We start from the raw sequence: 17,876 nt of genomic DNA on the forward strand, positions 1-17,876 counted from the left end.
TGTTGCTTTTAAGGTTTAAAACAGAGAATCCAGTTAAATAATAAATAAACTAATTTTCTAACAATTTTTCAACACCACCACCAGGTTCCCAGCATCCACCATATCTCCATTGGCATGGAGAATATTTATAACCTCTCCATCAGCTGTTGCCGAGACGACCATTTCTGTCTTCATCGCCTCGATAATGACTAGTTTGTCGCCCTCTTTGACTTTATCCCCGACGGAGACCACCTGCTTCCAAAACCGGCCCGCGTATTCGGAGTATACCATATGGGCATCTTCAGGGTACTCCACAGGTTCCGCCTCCTTTCGGACAGCCGTCTCCAGATCTGAGTTCGCGACTTTGATCAGCCGCGCAAACTCCGCGGCACGCTCGCCACTCTGCCCCTCCTTGAAAGCCTGAATAGACTCCCTGTTATCTTCAAGCCATCTGTTGTATGCCCCGTTATCAAAGACCGTTTCCTTAACCTCAAGCTCGAACGTGCCATTCTCGACCTCCTCAGTGAGCTCATTTATACGCTCCTCCGAAACAGGATAAAATTCCACCTGATCAAACGGAGTCAACAGCCACGGATGATCTTTCCATGCCTCTCCCAGCTGCAAACGGTTCCAGATGGGAATTGTCCTCCCCATCAACTGGTAGCCGCCCGGGCTGTCTGTGCAGTATATGCACATATACATCCCGCCGATGCCAACGACTCCATTCGGAGTGTATGTTCTTGAAGGATTGTATTTGGTGCCTAGTAGTCTCTGCCGTGGGTCTAGCGGCACGGCGCAAGGAGCACCCAAGAAAACATCACCAAGCCCCAAAACCATAAATGTGGCGGAATACAGCAAGTCTCTGACGTCGGCTCGTGTAATACCATTGACATTGGCAACAAAATCAGCGTTACTGGGTAGCCAGGGCGCGTCCGACCGAATGGTCTCCTGGTACCGCCTGACTGCTTCTAGGGTTTTGCTGTCCTCGAAAGCCATTGGCAGTCTGAATAGCTTGGCCTTTACCTTCCAATCAACATCAAAATTTATTTCCAGCTCATATGCGGACAGCACACTTAGCAAGTCTTCCTGGGATATCGTATAACCATTGTATTCCACCAGCAGGGACCTAATCCCCTGTGACATCTCAACAATACCGGTGACCTTATTCTTAGTCACCATCTCTTGAAGCTGCTTGATTCTGTACGAGATATTGATATCCATCTCGTTTTCACCATACTCAATGAGAATATACCTATCCCCCGATTGCCGGAACGTCACCTTAGGACATAGTCCTGATCTCTTGGCAAGTCTCAGAAGCACAGGATCCTGATAGCTGGGCAACACCATAGAATCATCCAATTTTATCGACGAAAGGATATCTAGGGCATCTACCGCAGCATCTTGTGATCTTTTTAGCGCTCTAGCGGTATCCACGCTGATTGGTACAAACTTAATAGTGTCTCCAGGTTTCAACTGCCCAACCTTCCACAATTCTGCTTCGGGAACAACTGCCGCGCAAACGAACCCTCCTAGAGATGGACCCTCAGCGGCTATAATAACTGGTTCGTCTCCGGTAAAGTTAATAGCGCCCACGGAGTAAACATAGTCATGTGTGTTCGAAGGATGCAATCCGGCTTCACCACCATCAGATCTAGCCCACTTGGGCTTAGGACCAATAAGCCTGATGCCAAATCTGTTGGAGTTATAGTGAACCTTCCAAGGACTGGAGAAGAATTCTTCCAGTGCCTCACGCTTGAAAAAATCTGGAGAGCCATGAGGCCCACATACTAGCCCAATTTTCCATGATTCGCGGGGTATTACGGGTTGCAAACCCGAAGGTATTGTCACCGTGTCACCAACGGCGACGGAGGAATCTTTATTAATAAATAGTACGTCGCCAGGAGCTAACACGCGACCATTATGGCCGCCGATACCACCCATGGCAAAAGTTGACCTGGACCCCAAGAATTCGGGAACATCTATGCCACCCCGTACTGCTAGATAAGCCCTCGATCCGCTCTCGAGTTTTCCGATCTTGAGCACATCTCCCTTCTCTAGGGTGAGCGGGACGTACTGTAGGACTGGCTTCCCATTCAAGGTAACTGGAACAGCGCCACCTGTGACGGCTATAACTGCATCTGAATGGAACTTCAACTCTGGCCCATTCAGCGTTATCTCCAGGGCAGCTGCCTTGGAGTCGTTTCCAACTACTCTATTTGCCAACCGGAATGAATAGGAATCCATTGGCCCCGAAGGTGGCACCCCAATACGCCAATATCCAACACGGCCAGGATAGTCTTGTATTGTAGTATATGCACCGGGGATCTTCACCTCAAAAGCCGTTGGGGTATATTCAAAGTCGTTGAGAAGCCTCGTGAAAACCGAAGCCTTACGGAATTCCTCCGAAGAGGCAATTGATTTGAGATAGTCGAGGTTGGTCATGCAACCCGCAATACGCGTCTCACTCAGTGCCAGGAGTAGTTTACTCACAGCGTCCTCACGGTCCTTTCCATGAACAATGATCTTCGCCAAGGTCGGATCATACTCGGCCGCCACACGTGTTCCCTTCAATATCCACGTATCTACTCTAGCCCAAGACGGGAATACCACCTCGGTCAGCAGCCCCGGTGACGGGGTGAACCCCTTGACGGGATTTTCTGCATAGACACGAGCCTCCATGGAAACGCCTTCTATTTCGACTCCCGCATCAAAGTCTGGTGGGGTATTGGCTGCTATGCGCAGCATCCATTCCACCAAATCAAGACCAGTCACCATTTCTGTGATTGGATGCTCAACCTGCAGCCGAGTATTCACTTCCAAGAAATAAAACTCGTCCTTCTGCTCATCATACATGAACTCCACGGTACCTGCGCACTTATACTTCACTGCAGAACACAAACGCTGCGCAGCCTGACGCATCTTCTGTCGTGTATGAGCAGGTAGGTTAGGAGCAGGAGTCTCCTCAATAATCTTCTGGTTCCTGCGCTGCAGCGAACAATCGCGTTCACCAAGTGCAACAGTCCTACCGTGCCCATCCCCCATAATCTGTACCTCCACATGCCTTGCACGTGCAATGAAGGACTCTAGAAATACACCGGAGTCAGTGAAGTACAGTTCGCCCTGACGCTGGACCTGCTCAAAGGCGGCGGCAAGCTCAGCGGCAGAGTCTACTCGTTGCAAACCGATGCCTCCACCACCAGCTGTCGACTTCACCATCAGAGGATAACCGATCTCCTCACCAGCCTCAAGAGCAGCACTCGCACTCTGCAGCAATCCAGTGCCCTTCGTCAGCGGCACGCCAGCCGATGCGGCGAGTTCACGCGCCCAATGTTTCAGCCCGAGCTTGCGAATTGAGTCTCCAGACGGCCCGACAAACACTATACCCTCTGCCCCACAGCGTTCCGCAAACGTAGCATTTTCGGAGAGAAAACCGTATCCAGGAATGATGGCCTGTGTGTCCGTCTTCTTGGCAGCCGCCAATATTTTGTCGATGTCCAGGTATGTTTCGGCCGCGGAGCTCCCGCCCAGCGCTACCGCCACATCAGCGTCACGCACATGCTGGGAATGTCTATCTGGATCGGAATAGACCGCGACAGAGCGTATTCCGAGCCGCTTCAAAGTGCGGATAATGCGAACGGCGATCTCGCCCCGATTCGCCACAAGAACCGTGTCAAAGGGCTTGTCTACGTCCCTCTGCCGCCTCAGATGTTCCACGTATCTGCGGAAGCCGCCGAAGTGCGTGATGTCGACTGTGCCGTCTTGGATGTACCCGTCCTCTTCGCAGACAAACGATTTGATGTACTCCCCCGACTCGAGCTCCACGGACCCGATGGCCAGCGGCGCGGGCACCATCGCGACAAAGCGGCCGAATGTCGCCTCGGGGACCGAGTACACCTCGAGCTCGATTGCCGCACCCTTGCCCGCGCATACGCGCCGCAGAGCCGGCTTAAGCACAGGCCCCGTCTTTGGCAGAGCATAGAGCCTATACGACGGCGCCGTGCGCGCTTCGCGCACAAACTCGGCCTGCACCTCGTCCAGCTGCCAGTGCAGCGCCAGGCCGCGCAGGTGCGCGCCCACCACTGCTAGCAGAACTGTGCTGTCCCGCTCCTCGCTCCCGCTAACGACCTCGTCCTCGCACAGGGCCTGGCCCGCGGGAAGCGCCCCGCAGCGCCGCGGCTCCGCGTCCTCCACGCGTAGCAGCCGGCTCCCGAGCTCCAGCAGCGCGAGGTCGCTGAACTTCCGGCCCACCAGCGTCACGCCCTGCGGCAGCCCGTCACGCCGGAACCCCGCCGGAATTGCCACCGCAGCGAGGTCTGCCAGGTTCACGAAGTTCGTCCACATGCCCTGCCGCGCGTTCACCAGTAGCGGCTCGGCCGCGATAGCCGCCAATGTCGGGTTCAGCGGGCAGGTCGGCACCAGCAGCGCATCCACGCCCGCCAGCTCGGCCTCGATAGCCGCCACGAGTTTTTGCCGCCGAAGTCCATGGTCAAACACGTCCGCCGCGCTGTAGCCCCCGGCAGATGTGATTATCCCCGTCACAGTAGGGTCCAGCGTATCCCTCGGGGGCTGTCCGGAGTAGAACGCCCGCATCGCAGCGTACCGCTCCGCCACCCACGGGCCCTCGTACAGCGACCGGCCGAGGTCCAGAAGCGGCTGCGGGTCCACCTCCACCACACGAGCGCCCGCTGCGCGCATGCGCTGGCAGGCCGCCGCAAACAGCTCGGCGTTCTGCGACTCACCAAACCACTCCGCCTCGCGCGGAACGCCGACCACTGGGCATGTGCCAAAACGGCGCGGCGCGTCCGCCGGGGAAGGCCGGCTGTATGGATCTGACCCATCGGGCCGCGCCAGGATACGCAGACACCGGTGGGCGTCCGCGACATCCCGCGCAAAGACGGACACACAATCCAACGAGCGGCAGGCAGGCACCACGCCAGTACATGACACAGTGCCGCGCGTGGGCTTGACCCCCACCAGGTTGTTGAGCGCAGCAGGCACCCGTCCGGACCCAGCCGTGTCCGTACCTAGAGTAAGCGGTACCGCGCCGCGCGCCACGACCACGGCGGAGCCGCTGGACGAACCGCCCGCAGCGTGTGCGCTGCTGAACGCACTCGCCACGCTGCCGTATGGGGACCGCGTGCCTACGAGCCCCGTCGCAAACTGGTCCATGTTGGTCTTGCCGAGAATGACCGCGCCCGCATCACGCAGCAGGCGCACCGCCGTCGCGTCCTGCGCCGCCGTGTATGCAAAGCTGGGGCATGCAGCAGTCGTCGCAAGCCCGCGCACGTCGATATTGTCCTTAACCGCGACCGGCACACCGTACAGAGGTAGCCGCTGACGGTCGCCACGCGATTGCAGGACGCGCCATTGGTGCTCTATGTGCTCGTCGGAAGCGACGGAAATCCACGCCGCCCCGGCGTCACGCTCGGCGTGTGCTAGCGCCAGCAGCCTGGCGAGCGATGCGTCCGCAGACGCGCGGCGATGGAACTCGCGCCACTGCTGTGAGGTCCACCCCACTGTGCTACTGTGATCTGTCATTGGCCTCTGCGTCCCAGGCAGGCTGGGCGGCCGCGGACTCGGTTATATACGACTGCCCGCGGTTATCGCAGCGGCCCTGGCCCTGGCGCTTATCAGCTCTGCTTGATAGCGCTGCGCGACAGCGATTGCAGCAGACTTGGAGGGGGTCGCGATAGCGTTACGACTATCGCGCTCACCAACTCCGGGTAACGAAGTGTGGGGAATGTATTGCTTCGGCGCCGGGCTGTCTAGGGTATAAGCGGTTTAATTGCGAACATTGCGCTCAGCGTCGGGAGGGGAAGCGGAGACATACGTGCTCACGCACTCTTCGCCATTATTTCCAGCAACCATCCAACGCCGGAGCGCGGCCGCGAATACGGGAAAACTATATATACCGTTCGGCAGCCCGCTACACGAAGAAGCAGGTGCTGACCAACGCAGCAATGAGCAACGAGACAGAAGTTAACAGGTATCCCGGGATGGGCCCCATCTCACTGGTGGAGGTGATCCGGACCGACGCGAGGTTTGCGGAGTTGTGGAAGCGACTATCGCTGTTCCAGCAGGGCAGCGTCGAGTTCTACAAGGAGCTGTACGACAACATGCCGCTGTTCGCTGGGATGGACGGCATGGCGCTGTCCGCGCCTGTGCCGGGGTCCGGGAAGAAGGGCTACAGTCCTGTGTTCCGCAATGTGCTTGTGCCGGAGGGCAAGCTGCTGTCCGCAATTGACGAGGGTGTGGACACGGGGTATCACGTGTTCAAGCTGTCTGCGCGCATGTACCCCGACAACCACTGTCTGGGGATGCGGGCGTACGACGAGGCAACGGGCAAATGGCTGGACGAATACCGCTGGGAGACTTACAGCCAGGTGGAGCGCCGCGCGGAGAACCTGGGCGCGGGGCTGTTGTCGGTTGTGAATGTCAAGCGCAGCAAGCCACTGGACACAAATGACTTCATTGTGGCGATGATGTCTGCGAACAGCAAGGAGTGGGTTCTGACCGACCTGGCATGCCAGACGTTCTCGCTGGTCAACACGGCGCTGTACGAGACGCTGGGGCCCAACACGTCCGAATACATTATGAACCTGACTGAGTCACCTGTAGTCGTGGTTTCGAAGCCCAACCTGCTCAGGATCTTCGCGCTGGCCTCGAAGTTGCGCGCGCTCAACACGATCGTGATAATGGACGATATGGACCTCCAGGAGGTGGACCGTCTCGCCTCGTTGCTTCCCGTCACCAAGAACGCGAAGGGCGAAACGATTTCCGTACTGACTTTGCGGCAGGTGGAGAAAATTGGCGAGTTGAACAACATTGCGCCGATCCCGCCCAGCCCAGATTCCTTCCACACTATCTCGTTTACCTCTGGTACAACCTCTTTGCCGAAGGGTGTTCAGCTAACGCACCGCGCTTACTGTGCTGCGCTTGCCTTTGCCTGCTCACATGTGCGTTGTGAGCCCAACAAGCAGAGGTACGCTTTATGTCTCTTGCCATTGACTCATATTTACCAGCGCCAAATGACTGGACTCAATCTCATGCACGCTTTCGGGATTGGGTTTTTGCATAAACCTAACCCTGATCTCTTTATAGAGGCCATGTGTGTGCTTCGGCCCGCGATGGTTTCCTTAGTTCCTAGAGTGTTGACTAAATTGGAGGCAGGGATTAAGAACTCTATCCAGGGTGCGGACGTCTCGACGTTTAAGCGTAAGCTTGCTAAGACGGTCATAGACGCCAAGGACAAACGCTTCAGTGCCGTTAGCGGCCCCGACGACTCTTACATGAACAGGTTTATCTACCGTAAGATATTTGTGGACAAGATTCGTGATAAGCTGGGCTTCACCAACGTACCTCTGGTCACCACCGGGTCTGCGCCTATATCACCGGAGACCTTGAGGTTTATTCAATGTGCCATGGACATAGGTATTCTGCAAGGTTATGGATTAACCGAGACATTCGGCGGTAACTTCCTCAGTGTCCCATACGAGACTGACTGTGGTTCATGCGGTCCGCCAGCGATGACCACTGAAGTCAGATTGCGCGATGTGCCAGGTATGTCGTACAACGCCGAGAAGGACCACATGGGCGAGGTCGTTGTCAGAAGTCAGCAACAATTTGAGAGGTACTACAAAATGCCAGAGAAGACGGCCGAAGTTCTCGATAAAGATGGCTGGTTTTCCACAGGTGATGTCGGTTACATTGACAAGAAGGGTAGACTCTTCATCACAGATAGAGTGAAGAACATTTTCAAATTATCGCAGGGTGAATACATTGCTCCAGAGAAGGTAGAAAACTGCTACTTATCTTCCTGTCCATTCATCACCCAGATATTTGTACACGGAAACTCCCTCAACAACTACTTGGTTGGGGTCGTGGGTATCGACGTGGTTCCTTTTAAGGCCATCCTCGACAGTCGTACTTCAAAGTGGTCCAAGCTGCCTCTTGAGGAGGTAATCCCTACCATCAACAAGGATCCGGCTTTGAAGCAGTTGACACTGAAAATTATTAACAGCTTTGTTACTGCTGAGCTACAAGGATTTGAGAAGATTGGAAACCTCTACGCCGATGTTGAGCCGCTCTCCGTAGATGGTGAAACCCTGACGCCAACCTTTAAGGTCAAACGTGAAGTTTGCACCAAGGTCTTCAAGGATATCCTTTCCAGCTTGTACGATGAAGGACATATCTTGAAGGCAGGGAAGCTCTGATCCTCCAGTGCTTTCTATAGCACCCCTGATGTATGTACGCAATATAAGAATACTAAAGTAGTTTTTTTTTCGTAAAATAACGAATGCATTAGACACTCTTGGACATCTGGGCTGGTACTTTCCCCTCACTCCAACATCGAGTCCAACATGTGGTCAAAGCAACTTATAGACTGACCTCGAATGCAGCAGCAGCCCCTGTTGGATCTCCCATTATTCGACAAATATTCCGCCCGAGCGCGTCTGATATATTACACGTGATCACGTGACCAAGAGCACTCGCCGGCGAGCCCGGATGCAATGGCAGTTTCGGTCCAATACACTTTTCGATTAATCTTCTGCCTCAACAGAGCGAAAGCCCGCTACGATCCAAGCGCCCGCACAACCAGCGATGTTTGCAACATATTCGGCTAGTATTCTCCGTTCGACTTTACCCCTGCGTAGCGTTGGCGTCAGACTGCTGAGCCAGGAAACTCGGCGGGCCATTGAGGGCGCCATTTCCTCTGCCCCAGTGGTTCTGTTCATGAAGGGCACCCCAGAGTTCCCTCAATGTGGCTTTTCGAAGGCCGCCATTGAGATCCTGGGCAGACAGGGCGTGGATCCTGCGAAGTTTGCGGCGTTCAACGTGCTGGAGGATTCTGAGCTGCGGAGCGGGATAAAGGAATATTCCGAGTGGCCTACAATTCCACAGCTCTACGTCAACAAGGAATTTGTTGGGGGGTGCGACATCCTCACCAACATGGCGCAATCCGGCGAGCTAACTACTATGCTCGAGGAGGCATCCGTTCTTGTGCCGGATACTGAGTGATGCCGCGTACGGCTCCCGACTATATTTATAGGAATACAGCTTGTAATTTACGACTTGTATTCTCATGCCTTTAGACTTGTAAATCATGGTTGTTTAATTCACAAACTCCGTTCTTTCAGTTGAAAGAAGTGAGAACAGCTTGCTTTCCGTCATGTGTGAAAGAGGCTTCTGATGGAGGAGGCGTGCACACGCCAGCAGAGAAAGTCTCTCAAAAAATGACGTTCTAGTGGAAGGCCGGACGCAATCACCCTTGAATGCGCGACGATCTACCTCCAACAAGGGCTAGAAATCGCATTCATAGCCTTATTCAGAAATCACCCTACTGACTTCAGTACGATTAGCAGCAATGTATTCTCTGTATTTTGGATTTGTAAACAGGGAATTCCGATAGGCGTGCTTACAACTCTTGGAAAGAGAATTTGATATTCGTCATTGGTTCAGGAGTGCACCCACGCGACACTGTCTCGTATCGACAGGAAGCGCTCTCAAATAAAATGACGATCACATTAACTGCATGCGGCACTCAGCCTTGACTGCCACACGTGCAAGAACGAATATTAGGCCCTGCACAGCGCCCGCAACGTGCGGTGAATAGCAGTGTGCTCTCCCCGATAACTGCGGAGTTGAGGAATGGGTAGCAGGAGCACCCTGCTGAACCATTTTAAATATCAAAGCTACACATGTGTTACCCTCAGTTTCGGACGCGGGCACCGCGAATTAGGGTTGCTGCGACGCATTAAGGTAGGCCGCGCAGCTCTTCGCCCAGGGATTTCCATCCCAGAACGGCTTCTTTGCGCCAGAGGCAGATGTCCTTGTAGTCACAGAATTTGCAGTATGCGTTGACATTGCGGATCGTGGGCTCTATCGGCTCAATCTCCCTTTTCCCGAACCAGAACCGGGCACTGTCTTCACAGTGCTTGCGCAGTTCGGCGGCGTCGTACTTGAAGGTATTGACGTGGAAGCACTCGCCGCCCATATAGTACTCAATCAGCAGTGTGTTAGAAAGAAGGGGCGCAATGCAACCGTACAGCTGGGCCATCCGGGCCGCCAGGAAGCGCAGGTTGAACGGCGTTTTCCATTGACCAAAGAAGACTGCATACTTCTGGAGCTCTGGCTGATCTTGCAGGAGCGCAGCATGCTGCGTAAAATCGTATGTGTCATGCGCCGCATACCTGTTATAGCTGTCAAAGGGCCCAAAGCCAATCGGGTCCCCGCGCACAAGCCGCAGCATATCTGCACCCAGCTGCGGAATGCCCTCCATCACAGAGATCGCGCTGCCGGCGGCCAGCGGCGCGTCCACGTCGAGGCCCCGGCGCTGGGCGTTGGTGAGCAGCTTTTCATATGCCTTGTCAACATCTGCGCCCAGGTCCTCCAAAAACCTCCTATAGTACATCACCTGCAAGCGCGATGTCTCAACGACGGACGCCTGCGAGGGCACCTGGGTATACTTCCGGGTTTTGATGTCACCCACGACAACCTCCCACTCAGCCGCGCGCCGCTCACCGAGGTCTTTCAGGAACGGCACGAGCTCCGCCATGTCGGACGGGAACTGCAGCGAGCGCTCCGGCTGCAGCGCGCTCAGAGGGCTGCCCCCCCCGCGCTGCGTCAGCACTAGGTGGTCGATGACCCCACTGACGAGCACGTCACTGTCCTCGCGCACAGGCCCCTCGACGAAGGCGCCGTGGTCTGCGCTGATATAGCCGTGGCACAGCAGCTCCCGCGCCTCGCCCTTCTGGAACAGCGTGCACATCCTGTCGATCGCGCCCGCCCAGTCTGCTGCCAGCCGGTGCAGCGGGTCGACGGGCACCGCCAGCTGCAGCCGCTCCAGCGCCTGTGTCGCGGCCGCGTCCGACGCACCGTGCAGCTTGTTCTCAAGCTTGCGATGCGCGCGCTTGCCGATGCGCATCGCCTTGCTCTCGAACAGCGGCATATTCGAGTACAGGTCGTAGGCCGTGCGCAGCTCGCACCACTGCTTCGTGAGCAGTCGTGTCACCGAGAGCCGGGGCGTGCCCTGGTAGACGATCTGGCCCGTGGCCCCGTCCACTCGCGGCCGCGCCTGCACATCCAGGTACGGGTTCTCGAGCGCCGCAGGCTTGCGGTAAGCCAGATAGCCGCCGTTCTCCGCCTGCTGGAAAAGCTTGCCCACAACCCGGTATTTGGCTGAGAGGTACTTCCGTCTGGGTGCTGCCGCCACCTTGGGGTCCAGCTGGCCCATCTCCGGCAGCAGCGCGCTCTCTGCGCTGCTGCCCGCCGGGGCTGACCCGCTGGTGTGCAGCGCGCGGCCCCACCCCGTCGCCCATCTCTGTCGCACCGTTCTCATGCTGCTCTGGTGCCCGCGCGGCCTGTGCGGCGGCGCCGCACAGCGATTTTTGGCCGCCGCCGCCCGCCGCCGCCCGCCGCCCGCCCGCCGCACAACACTATCATTCGTTTCTTACATAGATAGATACCTATGTACATGCCTAGAACAGCAGCGACACCAGCTCGAGGACGCCACCGCCCACCAGCAGGAACAGCAGCACGAGTATCCACGTTTTGGAGATCGGGTACTCGGTCTTGCTGCCTGTCTTCTTCTTCTTCCCGACCTTCTTCTCGTTGGCCTTGGCGAACCGCAGGTTCGCTGCGCGTTGCTTGGGGGTCTGGAGCGCCATGCTGTTAGTGGTCCGTGCAGTAGGGGGAAGTGCTTGTGTCCACGCTGTACCACAAAAACCCCGGCCGCGGCTGCCGCCACGATTACCCAGCCAGATCTGCGCCGCGGTTACCCGGCCCACTCACGTGACGCGGGCCGCCGGCGCCCGGCTGTACTAGGAGCGGCGGTCGGCCCCCGAGGCTGGCGCTGCCGTGCCCGTACGCGCGGGCGCCGCCACTTTGCCCGCGTGCCGCGGGGGCCGGCGCACGCCGGGCCGCCCAGCACGAGTCATCCCTGCCGTTACCCGCCACTGCGACCCTGCCCGGCGCCCCGCATGCGGTTTGGCGCAGCGCGCCGACGGTCCGGACCTTTTGCTCGTGGCCGTTACCCGCCTCGAGCGCATGGCTCGGAACACAATGCAACGGCAACGCCCGTGCACCACACGCGATCCCGATCGGGATCTCGCACGGCGGAATCTGTGCAGGAATGATGCCCGTGAGCAGAAATAGAAATACCACTTCCCGATATGGCAACTGGGAAAACCAACGCAGCTGTCTCCGATAGGAAGGTTACGTCCGCTGCTACGTGTCTGAAACCAGCGGAGGCGCGACTAGTTGCGGACCGAAAAAGGAACGATGAACGTGCAAGGCGTGGGCTTGCAGGAACGGCGGAGGCAGAGCCCGTCTCCCCAGCTTACTTGCGCTGGTGGCTTATATATAAGAAGGCGGGTGAGCTCGGAAGGCGTGGACGGGCGACAGCGCACACAGCAAAGCACTCTTTTATCTGTTCTAACTACTAGTCATTCTTTTACAAGCGTTAACAAATTATGAAGCTGTCGACAGTCGTTGCAGGTGGCCTGCTCGCTGCGCAGCAGGTGCTGGGCGATTGTGATTTCATCGGAGGGAATTACTACTGCTCGAAGGCAGAAAATATCCGGTATGCCAATGTGGGCTACAGCGGCACGTACCTGGACGTCACCAGCATGGACGAGAAGAGCTGCAAGTGTAAGCAGAGAAAATTGGAGTTCTCGGGCAGTCTCTCGCCGCTGGACCAGGAGCTGACGGTGCACTTCCGCGGCCCGCTGCGGCTGAAGCAGTTCGGCGTGTACTACCCCGCGGGCAGCGACGGAGGCAGCGAGCAAAAGCCTGGGCACAAGCACAACTCTGGGCACAAGCACAAGCCCGGGCACGATCACGACAAGCGCGCTGTGCACTACGTGCACGTGACTTCGACTGTGTACGTGAAGGGCGGCGCGCACGCCGAGACGCCAGTGGCGGCCGCGCCGGCAAGTACCTCTGAGCCTGCCAAGGCGGTCGAGAGCGCGCCAGCGCCGTTGTCCGAGAGCGCGCCAGCGCCTTTGTTAGAGAGTGCGCCTGCGCCACCATCCAAGAGCGCGCCTGCGCCGTCGCTCGAGAGTGCGCCCTCGTCGTCGCTGTCGTCGCTGTCCCAGAGCGCGTCCCCCTCGAGCAAGGAGGAGGGCAAGGGCGGCCTCCACTCCTTCCTGACGAAGGTTTTTGGCGACCACGGGCACAAGCAGTCCTCGTCCTCGACGTCGTCTGCTGCTCAGGCGAGCAGCACCGGAGCCGGCAGCAGCAGCGTTTCCGGCTGGAAGCGGGTGGCCCACTACACACCCGGCTCCACTGACAACTGTACGTTCTTCAACCACCAGGGCGGCAAGGGCTCCGGCACCTGGTCGCAGTGCTTCGGCAATTCTATTTCCTTTGCAAGCTCTGACGGTCGTTCTGGTGCGTCGAATCCTACTCCGCTCGACGACGTCACCTTCAAGTCGAACGAGGAGATCATGATCTTCTCCGGCGCCTCCTGCAAGGACAAGTCGTTGGGCGACTGCGGCTTCCACCGCGACAAGATCCCCGCCTACCACGGGTTTGGCGGCGCCACAAAGATGTTTGTGTTCGAGTTCACGATGCCCAGCGACGAGCACGGCAACGACTACAACCAGGACATGCCTGCCATCTGGCTGCTGAACGCGAAGATCCCCAGAACGCTGCAGTACGGCGACTCGTCCTGCTCCTGCTGGAAGACCGGCTGCGGCGAGATGGACCTCTTCGAGGTGCTAAGCAAGGGCTCCAAGTACATGATTTCCCACATCCACGACGGCCAGGGCAACGACGGATACAATGTCGGCGGCGGCGGGTCCCAGGACTACTTCGAGCGCCCTCTCCAGCGCCCCATGAAGGCCGCTGTCATCTTTGATGGCGAGAACAGCAACGTCCACATCGTCGAGGTCGATGGTGACTTCGAGGCTTCTCTTTCCGCAAGCACGGTACAGAACTGGATTTCAAAGGAGGGCACCGTGGCTATGCTGCCTTGATTGCGCTAACGAATCTCCCACCGTGTCCACCGCAACCCGTGTGTACCAATCAATATTGCTTCCTCTGCCGCGACCCCGCACTGCGTCGCCTCCACCGCGCAACCCTGCTTTGAGATGCGAGGCTGTGCTGCCGCAGGCCCATATCGCTCACACCACACAACTTTCTTTTAGTAAATTGTAAATACAGCCAGCTGGCGCCTCGATGTGCCACAGAATGTCACGGAATATGTTTGACGCTGCGACCACATGCATGTGGACCCTCCCAGTTACCTTGGGGCGCTGCACCAGGCCGCGCGCCCCGTCATCCACTGCCGCGCCGCGCGCCGCCGTGCCCGTGCTACACGCAGGCGCGGGGCCCGTCGGCATCCCTGCCTGTCTGGCGGCTAAGCGCAGAGACGCGCGCACCCGCGGGCACATGCGCCGGTGCGGCTCGCGCAGCCTCGGAAGCGCCCAGGCAAGCCTGCGTACGCGCTACGCATCCGCGCGCGCAGACATTGTGCGGCCGCATGACTTGCAACGGCCGCGCGCTGCGGGCCCGCAGGGCCCCGCGCAGCCGCAGCCGCCCGCATGTGCGCGAGGCTCTTTCCGCGTGTCGCGCGGCGGGGTCCGCGGTCCGGGCGCGCACAACAGCCCCTACAGCTCAGCATTCTAGCAAACTTCCGTGCCTGGGTGCAGCAGCATCGGCTTCTGCGCCGTTCTCAGCAGCGCAATCTACATGCAAACGCGGTACAGCACCAGCGCTACTATTTATACCACCTACGTAGCTGCCTGTTCTGGCAGCGAGCGGGCCGCAGGCCGCGCAGGCGGCGAGGGAGGGTAACGGGCCGGCCCTATTCGTCCTTAAAGTACGGGTGCGTGACCGCGCGCTTCGCGCTGATCCGGTGGATGGGATCGTAGGTGACCAGCTTGTCCAGCAGGTCCAGGCCGTGCTCGTTGAGCGACGGAACCACCTGCGCCAGGTCGCGGCGCTGCCATTTGGGGAACGTGGGCTTGAAATCGGGCAGGTAGACGATGTCCGGCCAGACGGACTCGTTCGGGGTGCCAAGCAGGCGGAAGATCTTGAAGATCTGGTCGATCTCGCTGTCGCCGCTGAACAGCGGCTTGCGGTTGCACATTTCGGCGAAGATGCAGCCGATGGACCAGACGTCGACGCCCGTGGAGTACTGCTTACCGCCCAGCAGGACCTCGGGCGCGCGGTACCACAGCGTGACGATCTCGTGGGTGTACGCGCGCAGCGGCACGCCGAACGCGCGCGCCAGGCCGAAGTCGCCGAGCTTGAGGTTGCCGTTGCGGTTGATCAGCAGGTTCTGCGGCTTGAGGTCGCGGTGGATGATGCGGTGCGCGTGGCAGTACGCGATACCCTTGCACAGCTGCATCATGAACTTTTTGATGATTTTGTCGCCCAGGGGCTGGTCTTTCGGCACGGACTCCATGTAGCGCTTGAGATCCAGCTCTAGAAACTCGAACACAAGGTACAGTTTGTGCGCGTCCGAGTGCACGATGTCGTACAGACGCACGATGTTGTCGTCCTTGAGCTCCTTGAGCAACGAGATCTCGCGGATCGCCGTGCTGGGCACGCCCTCGTCCTCGCTTTCGAGCCGGATCTTCTTGAGCGCCACGATGCGCTGCCCATGCCGCAGGTCTACGGCCTTGTAGACGACACCATACGTTCCCTCTCCAACCTTCTCGAGGCGCTTGTAGTTGGTGAGATCGCTCATGAGGGTGCTGGTGGTAGAGGTACACAAAATTTTCTGTCGCAGGCGCGTTTTTTGCCGGTTTATGGGCCCGTGCCCGTGGGGTACATAGGGAGTATGTAGTATCTGTAGAGGAGGTCACTCCTGCTTCTCGGCGGCCTTGCGTGCAGCCTTCCGCAGCGCGCGCTTACGGATATCCGCGTGGAACCTGTAGTTTATCGCGTTCGCGAGACGGGAGTGCACGCCCACGGTGTTCTCAATGAGGAAGTGGTAGAGGGCGTGCGACCAGTAGGGCGTGCACGTCGCGTAGCGCTCCTGGGCGCCGACCCGGCGGCCGAGCGACGCGAGCGTGGAGCGCACGAAGGCGCGGGGCGTGGGGATCAGGGCTGACGCGCGACGGACTTTCGACATGGCGGACGTCACGAGGTAGGAGAGCACGATCTGGACGTCGACGTTGTGCGGTGCAAGTTCGCCGGCCAGCGCGGCGGACCACGCCTGGAGGAACGCCTTGGACCCGGAGTACGTCGCCAACAGCGGCGTGGGCAACAGGCCGCCGAAGGAGCCCATCGTCAGCACCAGGCCGCGGCATTGCAGGCGGCGCGCGTTCGCGATGACCAGCGGCGCGACCGTCTGCGTCACCATCAGCGTTGCGGTGTTGTTCACGGTGATGATCCCGCGCAGCTCCTCCTCCGTAGTCTCCAAGAACGACACGGGGATCGAGTGCGACACGCCCACGTTGTTGACTAGGACCGTCACGGGCAGCTCGCCGCACAGCTCACTGATCGCCGTGTACGTCAGCCTGTTGTCCACACCGAAGTCCACGGACAGCACGCGCGCGTCAACCTTGTACTTGGCCATGATCTCCTGCTTCAGCTCCAGCAGCTTCGCCTCCGTCCGCGACACCAGCAGCACATTGAAGCCTTTGGACGCTAGCTGCAGCGCAAACTCCTTGCCGATCCCGTCAGACGCGCCCGTCACCAGCGCGTACGCGCCCTTGCGTGCGCCGTATTTCTTGTAAGACGCAGAGGGCAGCACCGTTGTTTCCAGCGCGATGCTGATCAGCGACAGCATGAACGTCGTGAGCTTGACGGCCCCGACCGTAAAAGCACACCACAGGAGCGCATTGACGCAGCAGTCGCGTCTGGCCAGCTCCTGCAGATGGTCGAAGAACGAGATATCCGATAAGGAGCCCATGTCTGTCTGTCGGGATGCCAAGCGGAGGCAGCCCGTTGGTCTTCAAACGTGTTTTTTTTATACATGCAGCCCAGGGGGCTTGGATCTAATGGTTACAATTCTAGTCTAGCACGGGGAGTGGTCCTACGACATACGTAGAGGGCACGGGGCGGGCTACGGGGGTTCCGGTGCTCACCCCTGCATGAGCAGGGCGTCGAGGTTCTCCTGGTTCAGCTGCACGTTCAACGCATCTTTCGCGGACTGGGTGTCCAGGAGGCTGAGCTCGAGCTCGGTGCGCCACATGGCGAGCTTCTGCTGCTCCAGCTTTTGATCAAGCTGCACGCTGTCCTTGAAGATGCGGCGCATCTCGTCCAGCTGCCGGGGGTCGTCGGTGGAGCGGTCGAGCTCGGTCAGGTGGAACAGCGGGTCGTCGGTCAGCTCGAAGGGCTGCTCGGGCTCGGGCTCCGGCGGCGGCGGCGGCCGCGCGGCGGGCCCGGCGGCACCGCTGTAGCGCGTGCCCACGGGCGCGGGGCTGTTGAAGCGCTGGTAGCCGCTGTGGCCGCGGTACTCGCCCTGGTAGCCGTAGTAGCCGTGGTGGCCGTGGCCGTAGTTGCCTCCGCCGCCGTGGCCGTAGCCGTAGCCCCCGCCGCCGTGGCCGTAGCCGTAGCCCCCGTAGTAGCGTCCGCCGCTGCCGCGGTAGCCGCCGCGCCCGTACGGCTGCCGGTACCCGTTGCTGCCCTCCGCGCGTGCGTAGCCCTGCGAATGTGGCTGATGACTATGAAACGCTCCGTTGAGCGGGGCAGCCCTGGCGCTGCCGCCCTGCGACGACGGCGGCGCGGACGAGTGCGACGGCGGCGGCGGCGGCGGCGGCGGCGGCGGCGGCCCCTCGTTGTTGGCGTTGCCTGGATGCTCGCCCGAGAAGCTCATTATGTGGCTCTGTCTGGCGAGGAATGCTCTGCGAGCCCGTACTTTTATGGCTAAATTTTCCACGCCGTGCAGAAGAATGCATCAGAGTGACCTTGGAGATGACTACACTGTGTCTGCTACATACCGA

General features: G+C 58.8%; 10 protein-coding genes across 10 annotated transcripts; 4 read left to right on the plus strand and 6 right to left on the minus strand.

Moving 5' to 3' along the window:
- Positions 1–57: 57 nt before the first annotated feature.
- DUR12 (bifunctional urea carboxylase/allophanate hydrolase) lies at positions 58–5,517 on the minus strand (the record flags this gene model as incomplete). The annotated part of the gene is made up of 1 exon (NM_209500.2): positions 58–5,517. The coding sequence occupies one exon, from the start codon at positions 5,515–5,517 to the stop codon at positions 58–60; it is 5,460 nt and encodes a 1,819-aa protein (NP_984147.2).
- A 422-nt stretch (positions 5,518–5,939) lies between these two features.
- Positions 5,940–8,192, plus strand: FAA2 (medium-chain fatty acid-CoA ligase FAA2; the record flags this gene model as incomplete). The annotated part of the gene is made up of 1 exon (NM_209501.1): positions 5,940–8,192. One exon carries the CDS (start codon positions 5,940–5,942, stop codon positions 8,190–8,192), a length of 2,253 nt encoding a protein of 750 aa, NP_984148.1.
- A 388-nt stretch (positions 8,193–8,580) lies between these two features.
- GRX5 (monothiol glutaredoxin GRX5) lies at positions 8,581–8,997 on the plus strand (the record flags this gene model as incomplete). The annotated part of the gene is made up of 1 exon (NM_209502.1): positions 8,581–8,997. The coding sequence occupies one exon, from the start codon at positions 8,581–8,583 to the stop codon at positions 8,995–8,997; it is 417 nt and encodes a 138-aa protein (NP_984149.1).
- Positions 8,998–9,733: 736 nt separating this feature from the next.
- On the minus strand, positions 9,734–11,317 carry EXO5 (Exo5p; the record flags this gene model as incomplete). The annotated part of the gene is made up of 1 exon (NM_209503.1): positions 9,734–11,317. The coding sequence occupies one exon, from the start codon at positions 11,315–11,317 to the stop codon at positions 9,734–9,736; it is 1,584 nt and encodes a 527-aa protein (NP_984150.1).
- Positions 11,318–11,456: 139 nt separating this feature from the next.
- YSY6 (Ysy6p) lies at positions 11,457–11,645 on the minus strand (the record flags this gene model as incomplete). Its single annotated transcript, NM_209504.1, has 1 exon — positions 11,457–11,645. The coding sequence occupies one exon, from the start codon at positions 11,643–11,645 to the stop codon at positions 11,457–11,459; it is 189 nt and encodes a 62-aa protein (NP_984151.1).
- Positions 11,646–12,449: 804 nt separating this feature from the next.
- Positions 12,450–13,955, plus strand: TOS1 (Tos1p; the record flags this gene model as incomplete). The annotated part of the gene is made up of 1 exon (NM_209505.1): positions 12,450–13,955. One exon carries the CDS (start codon positions 12,450–12,452, stop codon positions 13,953–13,955), a length of 1,506 nt encoding a protein of 501 aa, NP_984152.1.
- A 202-nt stretch (positions 13,956–14,157) lies between these two features.
- Positions 14,158–14,607, plus strand: AGOS_ADR057W (ADR057Wp; the record flags this gene model as incomplete). The annotated part of the gene is made up of 1 exon (NM_209506.1): positions 14,158–14,607. The coding sequence occupies one exon, from the start codon at positions 14,158–14,160 to the stop codon at positions 14,605–14,607; it is 450 nt and encodes a 149-aa protein (NP_984153.1).
- Positions 14,608–14,785: 178 nt separating this feature from the next.
- Positions 14,786–15,673, minus strand: CDC28 (cyclin-dependent serine/threonine-protein kinase CDC28; the record flags this gene model as incomplete). Its single annotated transcript, NM_209507.1, has 1 exon — positions 14,786–15,673. The coding sequence occupies one exon, from the start codon at positions 15,671–15,673 to the stop codon at positions 14,786–14,788; it is 888 nt and encodes a 295-aa protein (NP_984154.1).
- Positions 15,674–15,787: 114 nt separating this feature from the next.
- IFA38 (ketoreductase) lies at positions 15,788–16,843 on the minus strand (the record flags this gene model as incomplete). Its single annotated transcript, NM_209508.2, has 1 exon — positions 15,788–16,843. The coding sequence occupies one exon, from the start codon at positions 16,841–16,843 to the stop codon at positions 15,788–15,790; it is 1,056 nt and encodes a 351-aa protein (NP_984155.2).
- A 171-nt stretch (positions 16,844–17,014) lies between these two features.
- LGE1 (Lge1p) lies at positions 17,015–17,749 on the minus strand (the record flags this gene model as incomplete). The annotated part of the gene is made up of 1 exon (NM_209509.1): positions 17,015–17,749. One exon carries the CDS (start codon positions 17,747–17,749, stop codon positions 17,015–17,017), a length of 735 nt encoding a protein of 244 aa, NP_984156.1.
- Between the last annotated feature and the right edge of the window lie 127 nt (positions 17,750–17,876).

Source organism: Eremothecium gossypii, chromosome IV, assembly GCF_000091025.4.
Source record: "Eremothecium gossypii ATCC 10895 chromosome IV, complete sequence".
In the NCBI taxonomy this organism is placed as follows: domain Eukaryota; kingdom Fungi; phylum Ascomycota; class Saccharomycetes; order Saccharomycetales; family Saccharomycetaceae; genus Eremothecium; species Eremothecium gossypii.